This window comes from Vidua chalybeata, chromosome 5, assembly GCF_026979565.1.
Source record: "Vidua chalybeata isolate OUT-0048 chromosome 5, bVidCha1 merged haplotype, whole genome shotgun sequence".
Classification (NCBI taxonomy): Eukaryota; Metazoa; Chordata; class Aves; order Passeriformes; family Viduidae; genus Vidua; species Vidua chalybeata.
Window position 1 is genome coordinate 96,330 of NC_071534.1, and position 25,939 is coordinate 122,268.

At 44.1% G+C, this 25,939-nt stretch overlaps 1 protein-coding gene across 2 annotated transcripts; it reads left to right on the forward strand.

The window, feature by feature from the left end:
* Positions 1–9,142: 9,142 nt before the first annotated feature.
* BPGM (bisphosphoglycerate mutase) lies at positions 9,143–25,263 on the forward strand. Of its 2 annotated transcripts, XM_053943921.1 has the most exons (5): positions 9,143–9,228; positions 10,245–10,337; positions 12,736–13,391; positions 21,023–21,238; positions 24,535–25,263. In XM_053943921.1, exons 3-4 carry the CDS (start codon positions 12,791–12,793, stop codon positions 21,214–21,216), a joined length of 795 nt encoding a protein of 264 aa, XP_053799896.1. In that variant the 5' UTR covers positions 9,143–9,228; positions 10,245–10,337; positions 12,736–12,790; the 3' UTR covers positions 21,217–21,238; positions 24,535–25,263. The 2 variants fall into 2 exon arrangements, with proteins under 2 accessions (XP_053799896.1, XP_053799895.1); XM_053943920.1 differs by lacking the exon at positions 24,535–25,263 and having other exon boundaries at positions 21,023–24,213.
* The last annotated feature ends 676 nt before the right edge of the window (positions 25,264–25,939 follow it).

The window sequence follows — 25,939 nt, forward strand, 5'->3', positions numbered from 1 at the left end:
TTGTAAAGGAGTTTAATATTGCAAAGGCATGTGAGTGTAGAAGAGTAAAGGTGTCCTGTAGTTTCATGGTCATTGTGGATGCCATATATTATTACTGCCATAACCTAACACACCCTTTAGCACAAAACCAGAGCAGGATCCAGGGTGGATGGATGTGTTTTAATGTTTGCACACACGGGGGCAGAGTTAAACTTGTGTGTGGCCACAGCTTTTGCATTTCTTCAGGCTTAACTCAGCAGATTGAATTGGGTATTGCATTCCTTAGATTTTGTAATAATGAGAAGTTGGAAAGTCTCTCTTCCTCTGCATCTTTTTCTAAAAAAGGATAAGAAGAAAAAAAAAATAAAGGTGGCTTACATTTGTAATAAATAGACTTGAAAATTTTCTGGTATGGACTCAAAAGATACAAACCTGGGTTTAAAGAGGAAATTAGCCAGTTATCACCAATTTTCTGAATTGTCTGATCCTTAAATTAAAGACACAAAAAAGAATTTCCTTTTCCCTGCTGTCTTTTGCACTGAAATGTATAAGACAGTCTCCTGCTTCAACTCACCACTGTCTCAAAGATGTTCTAAAACTTGCACTTTTAAGCGTTGTTATGCACGTGGAGGGGAAAATCAAGCCTGTTTTCTCCCTCCTGTTAAAAAGGCACTTACCTTCAAGATTTATGTCTGAGGAGAAGCAGGAGGACTATCTAAAATTTACTATGGTTGGATTTACTACACCTGAGAGCACTCTCCTGTGCACAACAGCTCCAGCTTGTTTTTGACTGCAGCTACCTGTGGGGACTGTGGGCCATGTGCAGCTGGTGGGAAGCAGAGTGTGCTGTACAGACCTGGGTTGTTAACTGCACATTTGCAGCCAGAGGCTGCTTCCATTGGGAAGTTTGCCATGGATTCAACAGCATGGAAACGAGCCATTTGTTAAAACGTCTGCCAACAGTGCCAGTTCTTTGTTCTGCCAGTGTAGTACCAAACTCTGTCTAACCTATCCTGTATGTTGGCCCTGGTGTGCTCAGAATGGCTGGATGTTGTGATTTCAGCAGTTTCCCATTGCCTCATCCCCAGAGATCCCCCTGCAGCTCACTATATAGCAGCAGTGGTGGCTCAGCAAAATGGGGAGAGAAAACTCCTCAGCATCTGCATCCCAGTGTTAGCCTGGCCGTGCTGGCCTCTGGGGGACAAAGCAAGAACAGTAAGAAGAGTAAGGATTGACCTTTTCCTTCTTCCCAAGGACATTCCCCACTCTGTAGTGTAAACCAGCGAGCTCAAGAGGTGCTGGGGTATCATGCAAAGCTGAGAAAATAGCTGTTCAAAATGGCCTTTTTTATACTTTTTCTCACTCACTGTATGTCACCCTCTAGAGCAAGATGGGCTTCCCAGAAGGAATAGTCACAGTCTGACCTTTCCACAGCACTGGGCACACCAGAAGCCTGAAACTAATATATTTTGGGTTCTGAGAAAAACCCAGCCAATTGAGTTCTGGAGCTGGACTAACTATTACTGTTACAAATAGAGGAAAGGGGAAAATCTGGGGAACATCAAGTTGAAACTACCCTGAAAAGGAACCTTTTAACTTAGCAGAACTGCAGGAAGCTACAGTTCTTGAGAACTACATCAAATGGGGTGGTGGTTTGGTGATAAAGAGAATGTAACTTGCCAACAAGTGGGTACCTGAGGGTAAACAGGACAGGAAGATGTAGTTAATAAAACTGTCAGGCAGTGGGGAGCAGACCCCTGGAGGCAGTGGAGGAGGTGTTGACAGCAGACAAGGGCAAAACAAGGCATGTTCATGATATTCCCAAAGAATAATATAGTTACATTTTCTTCCGAGTCTTGTCTACATGAAAATCTTGCACTGTTTCATTATGCTGATGCAAATGCCTTTTTTGGACACATATCAGTTGAAGTATGTTGTGTATTGATTTAGGTTAAATCCCTTCCTTACCACTTCAGTTAAAACAGTAGAAACTACTCCAGCAAAATAACATCCATCCTCCTAAAGACTTCACATTAATTTAACAGCATCAGTTTTTTAAATGGTTTCATTAAACTGCAGCTTCCTTGCACAGGCCAGGACTGGTTGCTGTGGAAGCTGAAACATGTCAGTGTCTTTTGTATCTTTTCTTTAACTTGTAAAAAGAAACCTTCTGATCACAGACTGGAGAGGTGGATTAATGTGGGACTGGCAAATACTTTGCTTGATTTTCTCTGGGTCAAGCCCTGTAAAAAGAGCAGGTACCAAAGCATCAACACAGACCAAACCTTCTCAATTTTTTCTGTGAGAGAATGGGCTTTGTAATGAGGGCATAGGCAACTTCAATTTAATAGGAAGGACACCACAACCAGCATCCAACCCCATCTCATCTATAAATGGAAAATTTGCCCATCCCAGACCTACATTCCCATCCAGTTCTGTTGGTAGGCATGGTTATCACAGGAATGGGATTTTCCTTCTCCTATATGCAGACTGTAAGTTTTCCAAAGCTCATCACTTTAGAGAACAGATTTTCTTGCCAAGTGGAGGCTCTTGTTCTCATGGAAAAATATTTTCATGCTTCCTTTCAAGTTTCAGCAGTAAGCCATGTCTGGTTTTGACAAGGAAAGGGATGCTTTGAATGTCCGAAGAGTGGAGGAAGAGATATGTTTTCCTTTTGAAAAACACAAAAGTTCTGAAAAGTGCCGGGAATATTTTCCTCATGTTTGAAAAACAAAACAAAATGAAGCACACAGTAAAACCAATGAGTTCATCTTGATTAGGAACAACGTGAAAAATACCAGTGTGGAATCTGTACAGTTACAGCTGAATAGAAATTGCTTTATAACCTGAACTCATACACAACAGGGGAGCCAGATTGTTTTAGCTGACTGAGTTACTCAGGTTTTGTAAATACGAGAGCAGAACCTCATGTGGTGTTTCTCCCATCACATGGCAGGGCCCGTGGGCAATCTGAACATTTAGTGGGGATGTGGAAGGTCCAGTGATTGCCACAGAAGTTGGGCTCATTGTCCTTCACTAATCCATGTCTGTGCAGTTACTGCACTCTCTGCTCCAGGTCTGCTCTGGGGTTGGTCAGATGGGCTCCCGCACTCTCAGCATCTGTCATTTCCAGAAGGAGTTCAGATTGTGCAGGGAGGAGGCCATGGCTGAACATTGTTCTAGCACGAGGCTTCCAGCAATTGTCTTGACTGGGGACTCTGCTTGTCCTGCAACCAGGACCTGTGTGGAGCCCCAGGGGCTGGGAAGAGATGGTGGCCACGTGTGGGCTGCTGCAGAAGCCAGGAAAATTGGTTTGGCCCGTGTGTGCTCCCAGCTGCCCCCCCCAGACTACATGCAACCGTGAGAGCAGATAAAGTGGCTTCTTCCTCTCTACAGTTTCTGCATCTTGAGAAGGGCAAGAAGCCTTGGTCCAACAGCATGGGCCTCATTTTGTGGTGTCTTTCTGGAGACATTATACCCTTCCCCACAAAGAACACAGGTTGTTGCCAGATGTTATTTGCTTCTGCAGATTTCTTCTTAAGCAGGGCAGGACTAGTAGTGCCCATTTTTTCCCTCACACATCCCCTGTATTGATCTTGGCTCAGTCCCTTATTTGATACATTACAGATGCAGACTTGTACAGAGAAGAATAAGGACAGCAATACTGATGTTTAAACAAGTACTTGACCCATGCAAAATGTGGAATGTTGGATAGTGCTGAAGCACTCTTTCTTTGTAAGATAAAAAGGAGATACTGAATTATAGGCAAAATATTTTTTCCTGACCCTTCCATGGATAGCTAGATCTGCTGACAATATAGAGGAATAGACTAATTCTGAATAGAAAGAGTGGAAGTCAGCCACAAAATTATTTAAGTGAATGGTTTTTCATGTAAGTAAAACAGATGAAAATTCAAATTGAAAAACTGTGGGAAGTTGGATATTCTGACTCCCCATCATCCATGACTTTCCACTCATGCTCCTTTTTTGGTAAAGAAATGAGGCGGGGTGGAGGGGGAGGAAGCATGAATTAACTTGTGATACACAGCTATTTATTTAGCAACCTAACTCTTAAAGTTTCCTGGGAAACAGTCCTGTAAAAGAGAGGCCTGATTTTGTTGCATTTTACAGTCAGGAGCAGCCCCAGTGAATTCTGAGGAGTTACAGTAAAAGTAGACTCAGTCCTTCTCTTAATATTATCTAACCATGACAATAGGATGGACTTTTTATGTAGGAAGCTCATTTTTGTGCTCCATTCAAAACCAAACTGAATTTCAGCCAGTCTTGTTTTGTAAACTGCTGTGATGCAAGAGAGCCACATACCATGAGCAGAAACATAAGAAGCACCAGAAAGGTCTTTGTGATTTGTAGAGTGTTTGTGAGAAAACAAAACATCATAAATACAGACAGAGATAACTCTACACACACATCAACAAGGTCTTAGTTAACCCAGGGTTCATTATAACATGGAAGTGAAAGACTTTAGAGCATCTTTTTTTTGAGATGAACCATTCATTTTTCATAGCAAGACATTAATATACACGAACTTGAGCATGTGTGGTGTGTGTTTGTTGTTCTCACCATTCTCTGCAATGACACTGAAGTTCCCATTTTACCATTTTGGTTGTATTTGCCCAGATTGTTATGTGCTGTCATCATGCTCTAGTATCAGCACTATCCAGTCTGTTTTCAAAATAACTTATCATGACTAGACACCACCCTGCTGCTTTCTTTTTTTCAAAGCCCTTTAAAATTATCTCTTCCCAGACAGTTCCTTACTGACGTCTGGTGTCTGGAGCACTTTGTTTATCACTGAGGGAAAAAAGCAGATTAATCACAGGATTTTCTTTGCTTTTGATGCTGCTACAGGAAGTTAATTTGTACAATATTGTGACTAAAAACCAGTGAAATGCTCCAACCCTGAAAAAAATCTGAAATGTAAACCTCTCCCAACCCACAAAGTTTAAAAGTGGACCTTGTAAATCTTCAAATGTTGTCTCTGGCTCTAGAAATAGGAAAACTTCTGATTGTGAGAAAGAATTTTGTTTTCCCAGCCATTGATACCTTGTAAAACTTTTTTTAGAGGTATTTTTGAAGACTAGAACTGTATCCATGAGGATTGCTTCACATTGTGTTCCCCATGCTTCTTTGTATGTTCTAGGCACCTGTTGTGCTGAGGTGTTTATTTGAAGATGACAATGTAATGGTTTAAAAGGCATAGAGAGTATAAGCTTTTTTCCCATGCATATGTTCTCAGCTTGGGATATGCAGAAATAATTTTTTTTTTTTTAGTTAATATTTCAGAACAACAGACAGAAGTAACCTTTTTTACTTCAGAATAACATTACCAGTACCTAGCCATTGGGATTACATAAAAAAATTCAGTTCCCACTTCAGCTTTAGAATACAATGCCTCCCAAAGCAGCTTCCCTCCATCTGTTTTGCATATAATGAGGGCTTTTATGTATTTTCTTCCTCCTTCTCGATCATTTATTTGGTATTAATGTTTCAGAAAAACTTCTGCACTTACTTGAAGACTAAAGCTCTGATTCTGGTGACAAATGCAGAGTAGTAAAGTGCTTACACACTCATCTTTTTTTTATTTTTTTAAACAGGTTTTCCCTCCAAGTAATGCAATTAGAGAGAGAGAGAGAGAGAAGAAAAAAAAGGTAGAGCACTTTATTTTCTCTTCACATGGACTTACACTTCTGGTTTTGATATAAAGAGAATCTACTGAAGTTATGTATTGCCTCCATAACCAAATAGGATGAAAGCCCCACTATGTTAAAACACTAAAGCAGCATTGTATTAACATTAAACAGGTGTCAAACAGTGCCTAAACTAGTAAAACAGAAGGTGAAAAAGGGCCTTTGCTAAGGAGCTTAAACTGGAATTGGGTGGCTACCTGGTGTGCAAGGTGTGCCTTGCTGCTCTGTCAGGTGCACCCCCAAGTTTGAGGTAATCTTAGGCTTGGTTTAAGATGTGGTGGTGTGATATGTTGGCAAATAGGGGTAGGTGTGTGATGAAAAATTCCGCACGCACAGGTGTGCTCGAGCCAAGGAAATGCTGAGAAGCACGTGTGTGGGTACTGCAAGACGTGGTGAGTGGCTCCAACAGAGAGAAGGGAGCCTGGCACATCCTTGCCTGCTCTTGTTCCCTGAGCTCTGATGGAAAAAGGTTCATTTTCCTTGTGTTACAGTCTGAGGTCTGGTGTGTAGAGACGTATGGAGAGATGGATTTAGGCAGGGTCATTTTACAGTGTTGTAATTCTGAATCTTCAGGAGGCAGTAAGGATGTTTTTCTCTTTGTAGTGTGTTGTACTCCCAGAGCTTTCTCTGTACAAATTTGTGGGTGGAAATGGGCCATCATCAATAGAATAGGAATGTGGGACAGTAGCATGGATAGCAGACAGAGGAAAGACAGTATCTAGGTCTTCTGTAGGGGAAAAAAATGTCAAGTGTTGAAAATGAATGGGCCTGCACCCCAGAAACAGGTGAGGGAGGATTCCCTGGGCACCCATCTGGGTGGAAGAGAGAATGGGCTGGAAAGGAGTAGGGAGAGTCTAGAAAAGGAGACAAATTCATGCAGTAGGAAAACACACAGGAGAACTTTTAGAGAGAGGGTTTCAGGGTTATTAAAGAGTGCAAGGACTTGATTACAGAACTTTATTTTGAGCATGAAATTATTAATGAAGACAGATCATGTATCAAATAGTTCTAAACAAAGAGCTTTGTTTAGGGTTTTCTGGAAATTAAAATGGGTATGTCTGCAATGCTCTGTGGCAAACACTGGATCTGGCTTTGAACAAAGTAACTATTCTGTGAAAGAGTACCAAGGGCACAATCAGTGAAGAACGCTCCTGTTTGCCACAGTTTTAATCAATCATTAATCAGCCTTTCTTCTTTCCAGTTCTGTTTTCTTCTGCTTCTGCCTTGCTTAGCTCCAGGCCTTTATTCAGAGTGGTGCATTTGCACTGGTGCCCTGGCAGAAGTTTACGCATCGAGGAAAGGAGTTTCCTGGACTAATTCTGCCACAAACATTCCAGCTAAATGCAACAGCCTGGAAGGGCTCCAGAGCAGAGACCCTGAAAAACACAACCCAGCTGGTCTGAGAGATAATAGCTGCCAAGTGAGCATAGCTGTCTGCAAGAAGTCACGCACAAGGATGTGGCTTTGACTCTTCTGTCCTTGGATATTTTGAAATGTGAATCAAAGTCATTAGGCTGCAAATGGTCTTGCCTAAAGACTAAAGGAGACAAAAATCTGTATTTAATGGCCATAAAGGTCCTGGATTTTGGCATGGGTTACTGTCTACTCATTCATGACTCCATAGTGGCATAGAATGTTTCTTTCTGCTAATTGTATTCTTACAGTGCTGTTATTCAAGAAAAAATATTTTTCCTTCCATCTCTAGGAACTTTGCTTCTTTTCCTTACAAAGTCAACCGACCAGTTTGCCTGAAGGCATGGTGATTGCAGGTGTGTGGTCCTGCAGTGGGATATGGGAGCGTTTCTCTTCACCATCTTCAGCTGATGGGTGGCAAATCAAACTCTTCTACACCGTGAACTTGAGTATTGCTTTGATTACATAGGCTGGACTGGGTTTATACTCTTAAGTTCTGGCTTAGACAAACCTGACAGAAACAAAAGGTAGTTGTTAATATTAAAGTCGGTGGATGAGGTGAAAAGGATTTTATGTATAACTGTTAAGAAAAATGCACATCCAGTAGAAATATTCTGCAGAAGCAGCAGATTTTTTTTTTTTGTGGTTCTGTGGTGAGGTCAGGAATAGCTCTGTCAGGAAAGACATTGAAAGTATTCTCCCTGAGATGCGGAATGCTTTCTGGAGCTTCCCAAATGAATGAGGAACAAAGTGCAGTAGCCACCAAAGAGATGCAGATGCTGCTCACCAGCAGCCTGGCCACTCTTACCACACAGTGCTGTGAGCCTAGCAAAGCAGGTTTCATCTGGATTAGCCTTCTTTCTCACTGACATCTTAGGATGTGGATATCCCTGTAAATGTAAAATTAGACACCATTTCTCCTCACAGCACATTGGAGACATTATTTTAATACCTCTGCCCCAAATTTCCTTAAATTTACTCCTGTCACTTTTTCCTATCAGAATCTGAATCCCCCCCCCCCTTTTTTTTTTTTTTTTTCCCCACTATATTTTTAACTTATTAAAAAGGGAAGATCACCTCTATCCCCTGCAGGGAAGGATGACAGAGCACATTTGGTGTACATCCAGTTTGTGGCCCTCTAAGCTTTACCTTGTGGCTGTTCAGGAGTAAGCATTTAGAAAAGAAAATGTGACTGATGGGGTATGAAAGATGTGCTCTGCTTCTTTTTAGAAATAAAACCAGACCTATGGCAGTAGAAGCACTAAAGGACACCATCTTGCCACACTACTTCCCTCTTGTTTTGAACCAGAGTTGCTCCATCAACTTGTTTCTAATTACTTCAGATTGGGATCACAGCCTGTGGGAATGAGGGAGCTGGCATGATCCTTAAGACTCACGTCTATTTTTTTTTTTTTTTTTTTTTTTTTTTTTTTTTTTTTTTTGGTGGCTACTGATTTCAGTATGAGTAATTAGAATTTGGACCCGTGCTTTTCACCACAACCAGAAGGTCCTAAAGCGGTTTCGGGAGAAGCCAGATGTTCGGACGCCCCCGGTGGTGCTCTGCGCGCGCGGGCGCGACCCCGTTTCACAGAGCGCCGCCTGCGTGCCCGGAGCCGCGGGGGGAGCCACATCTCCGCCGCGATCCCCGCGGCAGACCGGCCCGCTCCGGGAGGCCGGCGCTCCCGCGGCGGGCAGGAGCGGCGGGGAGGAGCGGCGGGCAGGAGCGGCGGGCAGGAGCGGCGGGCAGGAGCGGCGGGGAGGAGCGGCGGGCAGGAGCGGCGGGGAGGAGCGGCGGGGAGGAGCGGCGGGCAGGAGCGGCGGGCAGGAGCGGCGGGGAGGAGCGGCGGGGAGGAGCGGCGGGGAGGAGCGGCGGGCAGGAGCGGCGGCCCGGCCGCGGCGCCCGGAGCCCCGCCGGGCGCGGCAGCGCGGGCTCGGCGCGCGTCACCGCCCCACCGCGCGCCCATTGGCTGAGGCCGCTGCCCATCGCCCTGGCCGGGCAATCGGCGCGCGCCGCTCCGGCGGGCGCGGCGGCGCCGCGGCCCCGATAAGAAGCGCGGTCCGCCCCTCGCCCGGCCCGGCCCGGCCCGGCGGCTCCGGCGCTCCCCGTGCGGCGGCGCGGCTGCAGCCCGGTAATTCCCGGGAGCCCGGGGTCGGGCGCGGGGAGCGACCCTCGGGGAGGAGGGGGAGCGGCCCTGGGTTCCGGGGGGTTTCCCCGGCGGGGCTGTTCCGGCGCTCCAGGGAGGGATGGTGTTGTCGTTCCCCGGGCGAGGGGGCGGTGGCGGCGAGGCAACGCGCGTGTGCCCGTGGCCGTGTCTGTGAGCCCGCGTTTGCGTTTGTGTGCGGCCGCGGATGTTTGCGCGTGTCCGGGAGGTGCTGCCCTACTTGTGGCCGAGCCTCCGTGCTCGGGGAGCGCTGGGACACGCAGGTGCTCCGCACAGGGACGCCTTATTAAAGGAATGAGCAGGGGAGCTCGTCCCGGCTGGAGCAGGAGCCCTGGAAGTGGCCGCCTCTGGTGTTAGACCTTAAGGCTGTGCTTGGCCAGGAGACTGGCCGGTGAAAGAGGTTATCCTGAGCACCGTGCGCTGCTCTCCTGTGCCGAGCTGGGGCTCTGGGTTTCTGCTCGCTCATAGAGTGAACCACAGAATGATTTGGGTTGGAAGGGACTTTAAAGGCCATCTAGTTCCACCCTCCGTGCCTTGGGCAGCGACACCTTCCACTAGACCACGTTGCTTAAGACTCCAACCAGCCTGGCCTTGAACACCTCCAGCGAAGGGGCACCCACAGCTTCTCTGGACAACCTGTTCTCTGTGCTGGGTCCAGGTCTGCTGTCTGTATCCTCCGTGGTCTCCCAGAGCTTTTGGTAGATTTGTGCTTACTAGAGCTATGGTAATTGCAGTCTAAACAAATCTTACGGCGCAAATGATGTATTGGGGCATGTGGGAGACCAGAAACTTTCCCTTGTTGGAAATGCAGGAGCTGTGCGTTGGCATCTTTTTGGGAGAAGGTATTTGGTAGCTTTCCCAGCCCATACAAGTGGTGTGTGCTCTATTTTTTGAACAGCTTTGAGAGCCAATGCTGGCTGGCATAACAATTTGCACTTGTGTGTTCTTTCTGTGAGCACTTGGTGTTTATTCTTTCTCTGCAGGTAACCAGCCAAGGGTGTGTGCTGGCCTCTGTATAAAGCAGCTCTTGAGCCTGTGCTGGGATTTGTGTAGGTTGTTCCTTTGCCGTAGGAAAGGTGAGTAGGATTATTTCCATGTGTTGTTCTAAGGTTTTCTGGTTTAAATGCTTCCAGAAGTGGACTGATATTAAAACAACACTGTGACTTGCTAGTTGTTTCTAAATTTGTTTGAGAATTGTGCTTCTGCCTAAAGTTTTATATAAGTGAACTGGAATTTATGACACCCAGATACTATTTGGTCTTTGTGTAGGTATATCTCTTATATTAACTATATTTTTTATTGCGTTTGGCTAAAATGCCAACTAAACTTTGGCAAAGAGGTGCATTACCCCTATTGTTGGGTCTTAGTTTGGTTTTGTAGATTATCTAATCTGTTCCTATGGATAATAGAACAAATTAATCTGAATAATGAAGTATTTGCAGAGCTAGAGCTTTCTGTGGAGCTATTTTATGTATAGTAGTTCATGCTGTGAACACACTGCAATTTTTAAATTTTATCTGTGGTATGTTGAGTAAGGATCAGTTGCTTTAGGTGGAAATGTTATCAAATATTTGTTTTTGTTATAAAGCTAGGATCTTACAGGATGCAGTTGAGTGTTGGATCTGATGTGACATGACACCTGAATCCTAGCAATAGCTGATCTATTTGCTTAACGTGCAGCTGATTATTGGGAGTGGAAAATGTGGACCATGCAGGGGATTTTGTCTGAGATGTTTCTTGCCATACACAAATCTCAGCCTGCCTTTGCATGAAATTAGACTTTCTTTTGTATTTTTCAGCTGTCTATTGGGTGTCAAACAATACCTCTTGATAGTCTGTAAAAATCTCAGTCCTCAAAGGCTTCTTAATCCTGAGCTGTGCCATTAGGCAGAAGTCAGCACTAGGGGGGTTTTGCAGAGTGCCCTTGTGTGATGTAGACTCTGTCTTAACATGAGATTAGAAGAGAACTAAGCTGCTGTTACAAGCAAGATCAGATTCCTGAGTCCGTTAATGAATTCAACTTTTCTAGACACTTTTTTTTTGAAAGCCTGGAAAAATGAATGCTGGTATTGTGCTGGGTGTTTCCCAAACCCGAGAATGCATGGCCTATGCCATCTTGCCATCTGACCTAATTCAGGGTCACAGAGGGCCTGAATTTGATAGCTTGGAGTGTGACTGAAGCAGCACCAACTGATTTGAGATGAGGGAGCTCCTTAAGTGTGTTATGGAAATTTAGCCCAAGGTTGGGTGTGCAGAAATCAGAGCTCAGTCTCCCACTGTCCATGGTTTTGAGTGCACTTAATATTCATCTGAGGTATAGCTGTCCCCCCAGTGTAGAGAGTTGTAATTTTTACATTTTTTCCCTTGCTGTGTCCACTGCCATCTAGCCCGTGTCTCAGGTCAGAGGGATCAGGTTGGGGTTTTCAGAGTTGCAGTCCTGTTTTAGATGGGCCTTTCAGGCATCCCACTGTCTGCTAGCAGACCTTTGACCCCCTTGGCAGACTCTTGGATGTGTGGTCAAAATGTATCTGCCATTGAAGACAATCCAGAGGAGATGTTTCTTGAAAGAATAAAGAGAAAGGTACTGTTTGACCTTATGAATGTGTAGCTGTCTGACTTAATAAGGACATCAAATAGGCTTTTTGTGCTCACTCCAAAAGTAAAAACATTATTCCTGGTGCCTAAGAATCTGGCGTTGTAATTCACAGACAGGAGAGGAAAAATAGACTTGAAAGTCAGGAAGAGGATGGGATAATCTGTGAGGTCCCTTGGGGATGCAGCTGGTGAAATGAGGACTCACTAGTTGTACATTGCATCCCGGAGTATCTGTGTTGTCACACTTGAGTGTGGAGGAATGATGGAGGGGGTGGCCTGGGGAAAAACTCAAGCCTAGACTGGCATAATTAGCAGGACAGGATGGGGATATGAGGAAATTATGCAGAGTGTGACTGTGTTGACATCTCCTTTGAGAAAACATGGTAAGGTTTTGTGTGTTGCCAGTTGCAGTCCCACTCACCAGTTCCTCTGTCTGAGGGCCACAGTTGCTGTCTGTGCCTGCATTCCCTCGGAGCAGTGAGGACCTGGATAGCCCTGGTGGGCTCGAGCTACATGTGGCACCTCAGAGTTGCCCAGTAGGGGAGATCTGCTGCTCTGAGAGCCTGTGATACTGAGTGAGGCTCTGTTTAAGCATTTGAGGGAAACTGTAGGCAGGAACAGCTTGTACAAATCTGTTCCTAATCAATTGTTTTAGTGAGCTAGTTGCAGCAAGCTGGGTGAAGGATGGCACTTTCCTTCCTACATGAGGTCTCTTGGTTTGGAATTCCTCCCACTCTCAATTATAAAATCATACCCAGCAGACACTTGTTTCTTTGATTGTTTTGATTCTGATAGTTGTTTACTTTTCACTACCATATTGCTACTTGTAATGCATTATCTGTGGGATGTTTGATGTGTCTATCTCATGTCCTTGTCCAGATGTATCGCTATTAGATGCCAGACCTGCTGCCCTCTGTGCTAAGCTGCAACCAAAATGGCAAAGTATAGGCTCGTTCTCTTAAGACATGGGGAAGGAGCCTGGACCAAGGAGAATCGCTTCTGCAGCTGGGTGGACCAGAAGCTGAGCAGTGATGGGATAAAGGAAGCTCAGAGCTGTGGCAAACACCTCAAAGCACTGGGCTTTGAGTTTGACCTCGTCTTCACCTCTGTGCTGAGCCGCTCCATCCAGACTGCCTGGCTGATCCTGGAGGAGATGGGCCAGGAGTGGGTCCCCATTCAGAGCTCCTGGAGGCTGAATGAGCGTCACTATGGAGCACTGATCGGGCTCAACAGAGCAGAGATGGCTCTGAATCATGGCGAGGAGCAAGTGAAAATCTGGAGGAGAAGCTACGATGTTACCCCGCCTCCCATCTCTGAATCTCACCCCTACTACGCAGAGATCTACAATGACCGCCGCTACAAATGCAGTGATGTCTCTCAGGAGAATCTCCCAAAGGCTGAAAGTCTCAAAGATGTGCTTGATAGACTCCTTCCCTACTGGAATGAAAAGATAGTGCCAGAACTGAAAAGTGGCAAAATGATTCTTATCTCTGCTCATGGCAACAGCAGCAGGGCATTGCTGAAGCACGTGGAAGGTAAGGGTCTTTGTTTTAGCCTTCCCCTCTTCTCTTTATTCTCAATGGCTTGGAGCTTTATATCTTGTTCTGTAGTGTATATTACCTACCTGGGCAAGGTAAGAATGTCTGTGGTCTCCAAGGAGGAAGTAGAAAGTTGGTCAAGGAGGCAAACTGGGAGATGTGGAAAGGGGAGAGAATTAGTTAGGTTAGTGTAGTTAAGGAAAGGGACAGATGCTTTCATTTTATTTCTCATTGTTAATTTAAAACTACTGTATTCAAACAAAATCTGTGGTTGGTTCAGATAGACAAAAACTCTGCAGGCTCACATTATTTTTGGGTTTTTTCAGCTGCTTTGTCAGGTTTGTGATAATGATCTCTTAATTAAAAAACCATTGCTGTAACACAGCAGAATAAAAGTGCTTGGCTTGGGTTGTGGTAGATGTGCTTGTTACTTCATTGGGTTACCCTGATAATTTCACTTAAAAGTTATGTGACAGAGTTCTGCAGAGAATAGGCACTTGCTAAAGCTTGTGCAAATACTGCACTATATCCCAATATTGAAAATGCATCCCAATAAATAGCCAAGTTGGTAGATTAGCATAAGGTTGTTGATTTACCACAGAATGGTTTGTGTTGGGAGATACCTTTTAAAGGCCATCTAGTCCATTCCCTGTGCAATGAGCAGGGACATTTTCAACTAGATCAGGTTGTTAATAGTCCTGTTCAGCCTGGTCTTGAATGTTTCCAGGAATGGGGTATCTCCTGCCTCTTTGGGTAACATGTTCCAGTGTTTTACCAGCCTCATCGTAGAAATTTTCTTCTGCATGTCTAGTCTGAAAGCATCTTCTTTTAGTTTAAAACCATTATCCCTTGTCCCATTGCAACAGGCCCTGCTAAAAAGTCTATTTCCATCTTTCTTAGAGGCCCTCTGGAACCTTCTGTTCTCCAAGCTGAGCGGCCTCAGCTGAGCGGCCTCAACTCAGTCTTTCCTCACAGGAGATGTGCTCCATCCCTCTGTTTTTGTGGCCCTCCTCTGGTCCTGCTCCAGCAAGTCTTACCTGGGCTGAAAATCCCTGAACTGGTCTTGAAAATTATTTATTTGGGACTTTATGATAAAAAACATCCTTTTTATTGTTAGATTCTTCACTTCCTTCCTCTTTCATCTCCTGGCTTACTAGGCCATCCTAAACTATATTAATTTCTTTGTAGGTAGAGCAAAATTCAGTGATTATGTATGTGTGAATGCAGCCTACTACAGTTGTAGCTACAAATATGTACAGACTGGATTGTGTCCACTCAGGGTTTTCTTTTTTTTAAGTTATAAAGTCCTCTATTCTGTGGCTCTGCCTGCTGATTACTTTTTGCATTTGGCCATGCTGGAACAGTCAGGCTATCAGGAGTCTGAAGCCTGTGAAATGAACAGGTACAAATGGCTTCTGGAACCAGAGAGGCTGTGAATCCTAGGGTGCAGATCACTGCTGGATGAAGGAGGAAGGGCTGGTTCAGTCAGTTCCATGATGTGGTCAGAGTGATTGTCCACACTGTGTGAAATGATAAAGGAAAAAGGGGAAGAGGGATCTGCAGCTGTGGTGACTCCCCTGCCTCCCAAGAACTGAACCAGCTCCATGAAACCATGCTAGCCAAAGCCCTTTGGGGGTGAAATGGTGACAGCTGAAAGTGGTTCCAGCAGAGATCCTGGCCCACCTTCTGTGCAGGCCTGCAAAAGGGGCAGGCAGCCTCAGGGACCGGGAAGGGTTGCTTTGGAGTTAGCATGGCTGGATTTCTTGCTGCACTGAGATCAGGGAGGAGCAGTGCTGCAGAACTTTTCTTTGGGACAGTTACTAACTCTGTGTAACTCTTCCAGGACTGCTCATACTCAAAGTGTAATAAACCTGTCCTTTGTCTTGCAGTATACCTTCACCCTCCCAGCATATGCTTACATAGGGAAATGGGAGCAATCCTTGACAGAGGATCTGGTTCTGTTGACCAGGGACCATTTGGGAGCTACTGCAGCTCCCACATAGGAACTACTGGCAGGTACCTGCTTGGCTCTCCTGCCCTTTATTGCCCTTTACTGGAGAATGGATTTCTGTAGAGCTGGCCTGAAGGGTAGCATGGACAGAGCTTTGAGACCGCTGGTGTTACAATCTGCCTTTGCTTTGGTTTTGCCTTTTTTTTTTTCCCTCAGTCTAAATCTAGCTGGATCTAAGAGCTTCCTTGCCTACATTGCTGACTGTTTCTCCCTTTCTCTTCTGGAAGGTTGTGAGTTGCTCTGGAACCCTGCTAGAGTTAGACCTGAGTCAGCAGTGCTTAAACTTTGCCAGTCTCCTGTATTTATATCACCCACTGTGAGATGGGCTGTGTTTTTGTAGATTTTTCTTTTTTTAGTGTGTCCTGCACTTGAATGGAGTTTTTTAAGCCCCTCCAGCTTAGGTGGAACCTTTCTTTTTTTTTTTTTTTCTTTGGCATTTTGAAAACTGGGTTCTAAATGCGTCAAGGAGCAATCTTGTATGGCTGCTTGGATGTCTTAGTCATGGTGTTAACTTGATCTTGGAAGATGTAGATCAAACTTTAAGTGGCAAGAAATATAAATGTTTTCATTCAGTTGGATCTGATGAAACAGTTCTAATTGTTTTAGTGTCAATTTGAATTTTTTTCCTAAAATATTACAGAGTATCCCTTGAAGTTACTATTTCAAGGAGGTATTTGCTTGAAACAGGACTGCAATTCTCTGAATCTGTGTTTTCCTTGTTCTGAGTAATTAGTAAACAGCTGGAAATGTAGTTCTGCTTTCTACTTGCATGCAATCATTGGAGCAACAGTATCATGCTCAAAAGGCTTTGGTTGTGGGTTTGGATTTTGTTCTTGTTTTCTCATTGCACAAAGTGGACCTCATTAAGGTGTATGAAATATCTGTAGAATCTGTCATGCTAAATGAGTGCCCTGGATCTATTTGCAGGCGTTTTTTCTCAATTCTTTAGGGAAGGATAGTTTTCTCTTTATCTAATAACCAGTGCTTCATATTGAACCCTCTTGACAGTGTTTTTTTATGAAGATATTAGTGTAATACTTGTGAACACCTTGCCCTATTTCTGTTGAAGTGCTGATTGGAGACCAAGTCCAATGGACTGATTTACCAGATGAAGGATTGGTGGGCTGTCTCAACTTTTTTCTTCCCAGCCATTTAACCCTGGGCCGTGGTGTCAAGTACTTCAAAACAGGGGTTTGTGGAATGCCTGATTCTAGAATTTCTAATAGTATTCCAATAGTTTACATGCTGGAGCTGCACATTGTGACACGTGGTGTGAATTGTGTGTTGAGGGCTTCTTAATAAGATTATTTCACTGATTTTACTGCCAAGCCTTCTTAAGGAAATACTGCTTATATGAGTGTGGTGTTGTGAGTGCAGTTGCAGGAAACAGCTTGAGGTCTAACAACTCAGGGGTCTTGAAATGAGATGGTCTGACTCTCCCTGTCATTTCCCCCAGTCTTTGCTCAGTGCTTCTGCTGCTTATTTCTTGTGATCTTGCTGGGCCTTATTGCAAATTACCTTGGCCTGTGTTTTGGCCACTGCTAAGCAGTACTCCCACATTATCAGGAATGTCACTCCAACATTGTCCCCAAATAGGCTGGGGTTGGGCGAGCTCTTGGGAGGGGATGTAGCCAGGAGAGCTGACCCAAACTGACCAAAGGGATATTCCTTAGCCCTTATGATGTCTGCTCAGCAGTAAAAGCTAAGAGAAATGAGGGAAGGGTATTTGTGATGACATTGAAGCAACAGCTCTGCACACTGAAGCGCTGATTAGTGGCAAGTGATTGGATTGCCTGCTGATGGGAAGTAGAGAATAAATCCTTTGTTTTCCTTTGCTTCTGTACTTGGCCTTTACTTGTGCTTTAGTAAACTGCCTTTATCCTGACCCACAAGTTATTTTTGCATCTTTTCTTTTTCATTTTTTAACCCATTGTGCTGGGGGTGGGAGTGATAGAGCAGCTTGGTGGGCGCTTGGTGTACAGCCAAGGTCAACCCACACACAGTTCTTTTTTGGTAGCCCCCTACTACTAAAGCCTGGCTGTGCAAACCTAGTACAGACAGAGTCTTGGCAGACATGAGTGAAACAAATGTAAATGATATACTATAACCGTGGTTGTAGCCCACCCATCTTTCTTTAAAATTTGCACCACAAGGTAACATTCTGTCCAGATCAAAAGCCAGACTATAACACTGTGCTTGTTTCCCTCTTCCGCCCTGTTGGAGTTAGGTCTTCTGTCAGCCTGCAGGGAGGGCAGAAAATTGATCTGAATATTTACCTTACTAGTCTAAAGCTTTAGTGTTTCCATGAAACGTATGGGATGCTATGACCTGATTTAGAACTCAATTACAAAGCACCAGTATTAAACAAGCTTTTGTGGCTGAATTTATGTGTTTGATCTTGTGTATGATTTTTTTATTGGATGAATCATCTTGCCTCAAGTGCAGTTGACATGCAGAGAGGAGGGCTGTTGTTATTCTCAATAGCTCTTGTGGGTTTGGGGTTCCTCTGACCATAAGAATAGGGGGGAGGAACTTGGTAAGAACAGGTGAGAGGGAAGGGGAAGCTGAACCAGCCTCTCTGAAAGTGCTGTAGGTGCTCAAAATCAGTGGGATTTTTCTCTGTAGGACTTTGCAAGGTCCAAATATTTCAAAACACTCCATGGGCTACCACATGAAGGTGAATTCTTAAGCTTGCCTGGAGATATTTCCAGTTTGTGTGTTTGGTTACCCAGTTTGGTTAAATGGAGGATAAGTGAGCTGGGGAGGAATTTTAAATGTGATTTTGAGAGGTGTCTTTTATAATAAGTGCTGTACCAAGTTACTGTAGTGTTCCTAACTGCTTCCTGCTGTGCAGGTGAGGAACCCTGCTCTCAGGACAGAGCGTGGGAGATGGCCACTTGAGGAGTGCAGTTGCCTAGTCAGCATTTTATCTGGGCTCCTCAGGAAGTCATCCTGAGTACTTCAGTAATGTCTGTGGGTTCTCACAACTGTAAGTAGGTAGGACCTGGGTTTTAAACCTTCTTGGGTAAAAAGTGCTTCCAGAAGCAAGGTATTTCAGCAATGCTGAGACCCAGGCTTTGGTATTAAACCGGAGGGAAGCGTGTTACTTCTTCACGCTTGGTCTTATTTACCATTGCACCTTGGAGTCAGCAGTTGAGATTTTGCCCTGATTTCACCTTTCTTCCCTGTACCCTAGGCTGGGTTGTGACTCAGGCCAGCTCGGATGGAGCTCAGGAAAAGGTCAGCTGGTTCTAGTTACAGCACATGGAGTAACTGGATAGCAGTTAACTCACCCTGCAGCCATTGCTGCTGCAGGGTGTGATCCCTTTGCTGTCCTCCTGACCTGCAGGCTGGGGAGTGTTCTGGTGAGCTCTCCTGCAACCAAAGAGCCTGTGTGACCAGCCTGCTCAGCTTCTTGCTTCCTGAAGAACAGAAATGCTATACACAGCAGCAGGACACTGTTGTTTCTTTAGGATTTTCATCTGACTTCAGCATGCATTTCCAGACTTCTGGCTGTGGGGCAGCACTTCTGTATGAGGAAAACTCCTGAGGAGAAAACCATCATGCTTGCTGCTGTGTGTTTATCCTAGACTGCACTGTTTTGCTTTGTAAATCAATACTAGTTGACATTGTGGTCACTTTGTGTTTTGTAAAAACAGTAAAATGCATTTCTGAATCCATGTAGCTACAGCTAGTTTTGTTTAATCCATCTCCAGAGGAAACTTTTAAATATCACGTCTCCTAACCACATGGTGTGGTTTGCCTAAACTCTCCCGCATGACTTCATCTGCTTTGTGTGTATGAATGGTTTAGTCTGGGAGACGAAACTTAGGAGGTGGTCAGAACTCTTCCCAGACAGGGATTCTCTGGGAATATACGTGGTGATGTGGGTGTTGTTAAAATCTAATGCCTAAGAGTCCTTGAAATAAGAGCTCAGGCAGCTTGGCGGCTTGTTTTGCAGACAAAGTCCTTGAGAACAGTTCTTGTGCCTGGTGAGTGGATGCAGTATTTTTCCCGTCCATTTCTGTGCCATTTTTAAATTTTAGGTATTCTTTGAGGTTTTTTCCTGTAGGTCTGATTCTGTGGCCTACACCAGGTAAATTATTTTTCCCTTGTATGCAAGAATTACTTAAGCTGAGTGTGACTTGTTTCAATGGACTGATGCTCAATATGTAGCAAGGTAAGTTCTTTGCCAAGGCTTGTTTCTGGTGCTCCATGCCCTTCTGAAACTTAGGGCTCACCCAAGTGCTGAGCATGAAGCAAGAATAGGTCACTGCAAAAGTTGGGTGCTGGTATAGTTTCTGGTCAGGGATTTATCATCCTCACCTCATGAACAGTTCTGTTTTTTCTGGCCTGTTGTCACCCCACTGTTGCTGAGTTGCTTGACTTGTGTGTGTTTTCCTGTTAATGTGATGGCTCTGCTTTTCTACTTAATGTGAAAATCTCTGGTAAATTTACACCCATGTGTTCTGAGGACCATCTGTTTTGTCAGCTGCTCCAGGAGGCTGTTTGCTTGGTGCACCTTGGTCCAGTTCATATGTTGTCATCACTTCAGAAGCTTGGTTGTGTGCATTTTCTGAGCAAATTACTCAAAGCTGCCCTGCTTCACAATAGCAGGCTGCTGCTGGGACCTCAATGCTTCTAAAAAGTGTGGGGGAAAGGAAATCTTGACATTCCCAATGACACTAGCTTTCTTTTGCCTGATTTTTTTTTTTTTTTTTTTTTTGAGGGGTGATGTCTTTGCAGTCACTGCTTTAATGCAATTATTTAGGCCTTGTGTGGAAACTTTACTAGGATGCTTGGTCTTGAAATTCACTTGGAGGCCTTGGATGTGTGTTCGATGTGAAAATAACCAGCAACTTCATTGAGATGAGAGCCCAGAATATTTTAATTACATGTCTGCGTAACTTAAATATTGTTTCCAGGTACGCATTACTTTAGTTAAGTGGAAAAAAGAAGAATGCTCCAAGCTGTACAAGTTGACTTTCTGCCTCCTTTTTCTTCCCCTCATTTGAAAGTGAAAATGAGTATCTTGTATGTAGGAATTCTGAGAACAGTACTGTGGACCCTGCTATAAACTTGCTTGTGAGAAATCAGACATGGGCAAAGAGTGATTCTCACACAAGTAGAATTAAATACTCATTTTTGTGACAGTTTGTGCGATAAGAGTTGCCCAGAAAATTTAAGAGAAAAACTTACCTTGTTGTCCTGCCTCTTTAAAGAGTATTGGCTGTGTAGCAGAGGTTGTTTCACGTTGGAGTAGCATGTGTGGGCTCCCATCTTTTGTGATGTGTGAGTTGGGAAATTATGGAGAGGAACCTATTTTACTCCATGTCCTGTTTTAAAGGAACAGTGTAGTCTCCAGGGCAATCTCTTCCTGTTTATTTCACATGTGTAGTCTGAAAAGGGAAGAAACTGTCTTCACCTTGGTGGGAATTCTCTCCTTCAGCTGTTCCTAAAGGACTTGCCCAGCTGGGAATTGACCCTTGAGTGGCTGGTGATGTTGATGGAGGCTGGAAGGTGTCCTTGACTGTTTTAAGACTAGGTAACCTCAGAAATAAGGCAATAGGCAATGAGGAAGCTGAAGGTGTAACTCTGTTTTGTTTTTCTTTGGCAGGCATCTCTGATGAGGATATCATCAATGTCACCCTCCCCACTGGTGTGCCCATACTTCTTGAACTAGATGAGAATTTGCACCCTCTGGGCCCTCACCAGTTTCTGGGTGATCAAGAAGCTATCCAAGCTGCCATCAAAAAAGTGGAAGATCAAGGGAAAGTAAAATCTGCTGAGAAGTTAAATCCCACTGTCTAACACAGCTGTGTTCAGTGTGGTAGTAAGTGACGATGTGTGTATGACTGCTAGGTTGCACTGTGTCCATGTCTCAATTTCAAGCACTAAATAATTGGAAGGGACAATTGTTGAGTCTCAGGTTGGTAGTTTAACCCTCTGCCTTTTCAAAAACTGGAGTTTAGATTGCAGCGTGAGGTTTTCAATACTGGAAAAGGAAGAGATGATTCAGGTAATGGAAACTTGCAGGGCAGTCTGCCCCAGATCCACCACCAAGGATGGCCCAGTAGAGAAATAAAGGGATGCGTTATTGGTGTCTACCAACAATCAGTCATGATCTGTTAAGGAGAAAAGCACCAGCTTACTGGACTGATTTAAGTCCAGGATGTTATAGGCACTAAAACTGTTACTGATAAAATGGAACCAGATAACTCTGTTACCAACTATGATTTTTCTGTGTCACAATAGCTGTGTCAGTTTGTTCTCAGTGGATTTCCTTCAGTCTTTCAGAAGACCTTCAGCTGGACAACTCTCTGCCTTTGTTATTTTGAGTCTTCTGTGGCCAGTTCACGGTCCAGAGAGTTTTGTAGAGATGTTCTGACTACTAGAGTTATCATAGTTCTGTTTTTTTACACTGTATTTGGTTTTTAAGGAATCCAGATAGAATCCCTTTTCCTCTACCATCTTTGCAAAGCCTAGCATCACTGCATTTTGCTGGCTTGCAGTAATAGGATTTAAGTCAGACTTTAGTCCACAAGAGAAGCACAAAGGTTTTCTGCTCAATGTTTAAATTCTCATGTAGCTCCTAGTGAGGGACCTGAATACCTCTGGAAGACTTTGGTAACGTGTACTAGAGGTTTCATCACCCCTTAGTCAAGTTGATAAATAATTCTGCTCACCTCAGCAAAAGTGACATAGGAAATACCCCTCTAAGCTTTCCTGAGTTGCAAAGGTATCTTGATAAATGTGTTCCACCGTAACATAACTGTGGCATTATCTGTATCAAATTCTCTGAAGGGCTGGGAGAGATGCATGCAACATGTCAGAAGTGTTGCTGGGTGCAGCTCGTTCAGCCATCCTGCAAGTAAGGAAAGATATTCTGCCATGCCTGAAAGAGTTCTCCTGTAAACCTCTCCTCGCAATCATAGCTTGACTCCTGCTGAGTGTGGCCCTGCTGCTGTTTGGCACCGGATTTCACCAATTCACCCCGTGGACTGCAGTGTAGCAGGTGTGGCAGCCTGGTGTTCTCTTTATGTACATGAGCACCAGGTAATTCCACTTTTGAAGACTTGATCTTAATCTTACCTGCAAATATGAAACTGTTAAAAAGTTTATATCTGACCCACTGTCTCAACACCTGAGCATCTGATTCTGACCTTGGATATCAACGTGGGTGACACTTGTGTGTGTGCTGCTTGAGCTGAATATGTTCTCAGCATGGCCCAGCTACAAATCTCAATTTTAAGGGGAATTTCCTTGATATGAATAAAAAGTTTTTAAATCCTAAAGGAGCTGCTGCTTTGAACAGCTCTATAGCTTGCTTTGTGAGAGGATGTTTTTTTTTTTCTTTTGAAGAGAGCAATGCCACAGTGTGGTGGTCCTCTGAGAGTCTTGCTGACATGTGGAGCAAGACTTTGCAAGTCTGATGCCAGCTCACATTAGAGTAGCACATACTCCATAAGAGACTTTGTGCTAGAAGGTAGTTTCTCATGCATGAATGGTGATTGGGCTTCTCTTTGGTTTTGTTTTTGTAGCCCTTGCAGTAGGAACAAAGTTACATGTTTCTCTTTTAAACAGAAAGCTGGTAAGTTTCCTCTTTCTTTGTACAAGATACAGAGTTTCAGAGTTTTTTGGTTGTTTTGGTTTTTTTCCTCTGAAATGCTATTAGCAGTTCTCTGCTACTTGATTTGATACTGACTTAGTTTCTGGAGTTTTAGTTTCTGTGCTTAGAGTAACTCTGAATCTTAGTTGATAGTTTACAAGTGAGTGTTACAGTGCTAAATTGCTGATCAGCAAACGTTCGCCTGTGAAAACCCTGAGAAGTATCACTGGCACTAGAGTGAGTAAATTCTTCCCCAAACATTAAATAATGTGTGAAGCTTAATATCAAGTAAATGTTACTGTAGGCTTGTAAACAAGACTAGCAGAGCCACCTGTTGCCAGTGGGAACTGTGTGCATCCAGGTGTGTGAGCATGCAGGCCACGTCCACATCCCTATGGCATTGTGGAATTGTAATGTAGAACTTCTTCAGGATGTGACATGCAGCTGCAATATCCTTGGAAATGAACCCAGCTGAACTGGGAGACAGGCTCTCTCCTCCCCTTACAATCCATGATCTCTTCTGTGGGTGGAGAGGGGAATGGAAGGGTGGATGAGAAATTTCAGGGAGCATTAATTGCAGCTGAATGGTGAAATTGACTGAAGTCATCCTTTGACTTGTGGACAGGAAGAAGAGAACACCAGTGTGATGTTGTTTCTACAGTGCTGCTTGAGATGTGAGCAGTGACAGTGCTCTGGGAAGTTTGGCTTAGTTTGCTTGGATTGTGGATCCAAAGTGATGACAGGATTTTATGTGCACATCTGGCAGCAGTAACACCTCACAAAAGTATCAAATGGAACCAACTGGGGATTTCATTCTGTTCTTTAGGATTATTTTAATGCCTTGCAATCCCAAGTAACCTTTTATTTAAAATCCTGATTCATAAGCCATGTCTATTGAAGAACAGACACCAAGTTCCAAGATCTTCAGGCATAGCTGAGGGAGAAATGAGAATCTTACTCTAGAGATCAGTGGTTGGGAAACATTTTTCCCTATGTTTGAGTGTGCCTCAAAGTCCTATAAGGTAAATGGTGTTTTTGCAGTTAACCTAATGGATGTGGTTGATTTGGTTTGTTTTATGCATTTTTAACACGTGGGTCAGTAGCAGTAATAGCTCTAGATCCTCCTGAAAGCCTTTGTAAATATGGTGGAGCTGGCAGGTTCTTTATAACTCAATAAATTCACCTGAAATAGAATTTAATTTGGCTTCAGTCTTTTTTTTTTTTTCCTTTCTACTCCTATCCCCTTTGTTTCCTTTTCAGGGCTGATAAGTAAATAAAACTGACCTTCAGGATTCCAAAACTTCTCAAACAGTTTTTTATCTCACATCATGCAGTCAATTGGGTTAAAATAGTGCTGGAGCCAACATTTCCTCATGTTTACATGTAAAGAAGCTGTGTTGGAGGCAATACATACCCCTTCAAAACTATGGGGGCATTTACTTAGGAACAAGGAACTTTACTTCCAGAACAGTGGATCTAAACAAATGCTTACTGATTCCCATGCTTGCTTTTCCTTTTAGTAAGAAGCATTACTTTTTGATGGTGTGTCACTCTCCAAAGCCCTTTGTGCCAAGCAGAGTTGGAGCTCCAATGACAAGCACATGGAACTGCAAGCCTGCTGAGGGCTGCCTCTTACTGCTGACCTTCACGCAGAAAGCCTTGGATGCTGGGATAATCGGAGGCAATGTAAAAGTCCTAAGAAAAGTTAGACATTCAGATAGAAGAGGGGAAGACACAGCTGCAGGGCTTAAAAAAAAAAGCATACTAAAGAAACAGACTTTTTAAAACTTGGTCTTGTGATTGTGTTGAAATTGAGTGGGGAATGGAACAGACCTGTTTGAGCCATTTGTGTACTGATGTTATAATTTTGCTTATAATAATGTGGCACTGCTGCCAACCAATACAAAATTGTATTGGTGTTTTATGGTGCATTCCCTCCCTTTCCCCCAGTCACTTTTTGTACTTTGCTATAGTAACATCTCGTATTGTTCCAGAGCCATGTCCACTGTTTCCTGCATTGGGAAAAGACCATCTGAAGACCAGCTTGGTTTCAGTCTGCCATACTTTTGTGCCGGGGACTTTTTGCTATGAACCTGCTCTGCATGGCCTGAGGAAAGACTGAATCTACCTAGTCACATTTTCAAAATTTTAACTTTGCTTTTCTTCTTCTTTTTTTCTTCCTTTTTTTTTTTTTAGTTTGTGGAGAGTGCTCATTCTCCAAGTTCACAATAAATGACACTTGCCTTGTCTGTCTTCTCTGCTGGCCTCAGCCTTAAATTCCCATGGGCAGGAGAGGAAGGTGACATGACAACTGCTGTTCAAGGAAGCTCAGAGCTGTGGTGGGAACTGACTAATGATTCAAATAGAGGGTGCAGAAGGGTTTGGGATCTCTTTGACAGCTGTGCTGAACAGGTGTTGCTGCCTCTTCCTTATGTTAAGGTGGCCAGAGGCTCTGGGTGTGGGTGATACAAGAGGGAACTTCAGCTTAGCACAGAGAGCAGGGTGGTTGTGACATGGCACTCCTCCTCCTACTGCCTCATTCCTTGTTACTCAGAAGCCAGGCCTTCTTGGTGCTATTCTAGCAGAATTTAACAGCTAGGTTGTGTCCCCATGCTGCAAAAATAAAAAGGGAGCAGGGGAAGAGGCTCACTGTCCTTGCCCTTCCCGTTATGCTGACAGAGCAGGGGAGGGCAGCAGATACCAGACTGAGGCTGTAGCTGTGCCGTGATGTCCCTCCCAGAGCAATGAAGTGGCCTGGAGCTGACTTCTGATGGCCCTTTTGAAAGGAGGGGCATTGCCCCACAGCTCAGTTGGAGATGGCAATGTAGAAGATCCTTGTGGGTCCCTTCCAGCTCAGATTATTCTTGTGCTTGTTGTGCTGCAATTACTCTTTTCAGACTTCAGAAAGCCTTTGTGGCCCTAATG

Excerpts from the sequence above, each read along its gene's own strand:
- BPGM (XM_053943921.1), top strand. The coding sequence starts at position 12,791 with ATGGCAAAGTATAGGCTCGTTCTCTTAAGACATGGGGAAGGAGCCTGG. Across the intron at positions 13,392-21,022 it reads ATTGCTGAAGCACGTGGAAG|GCATCTCTGATGAGGATATC; the intron begins GTAAGGGTCTTT and ends TTTCTTTGGCAG.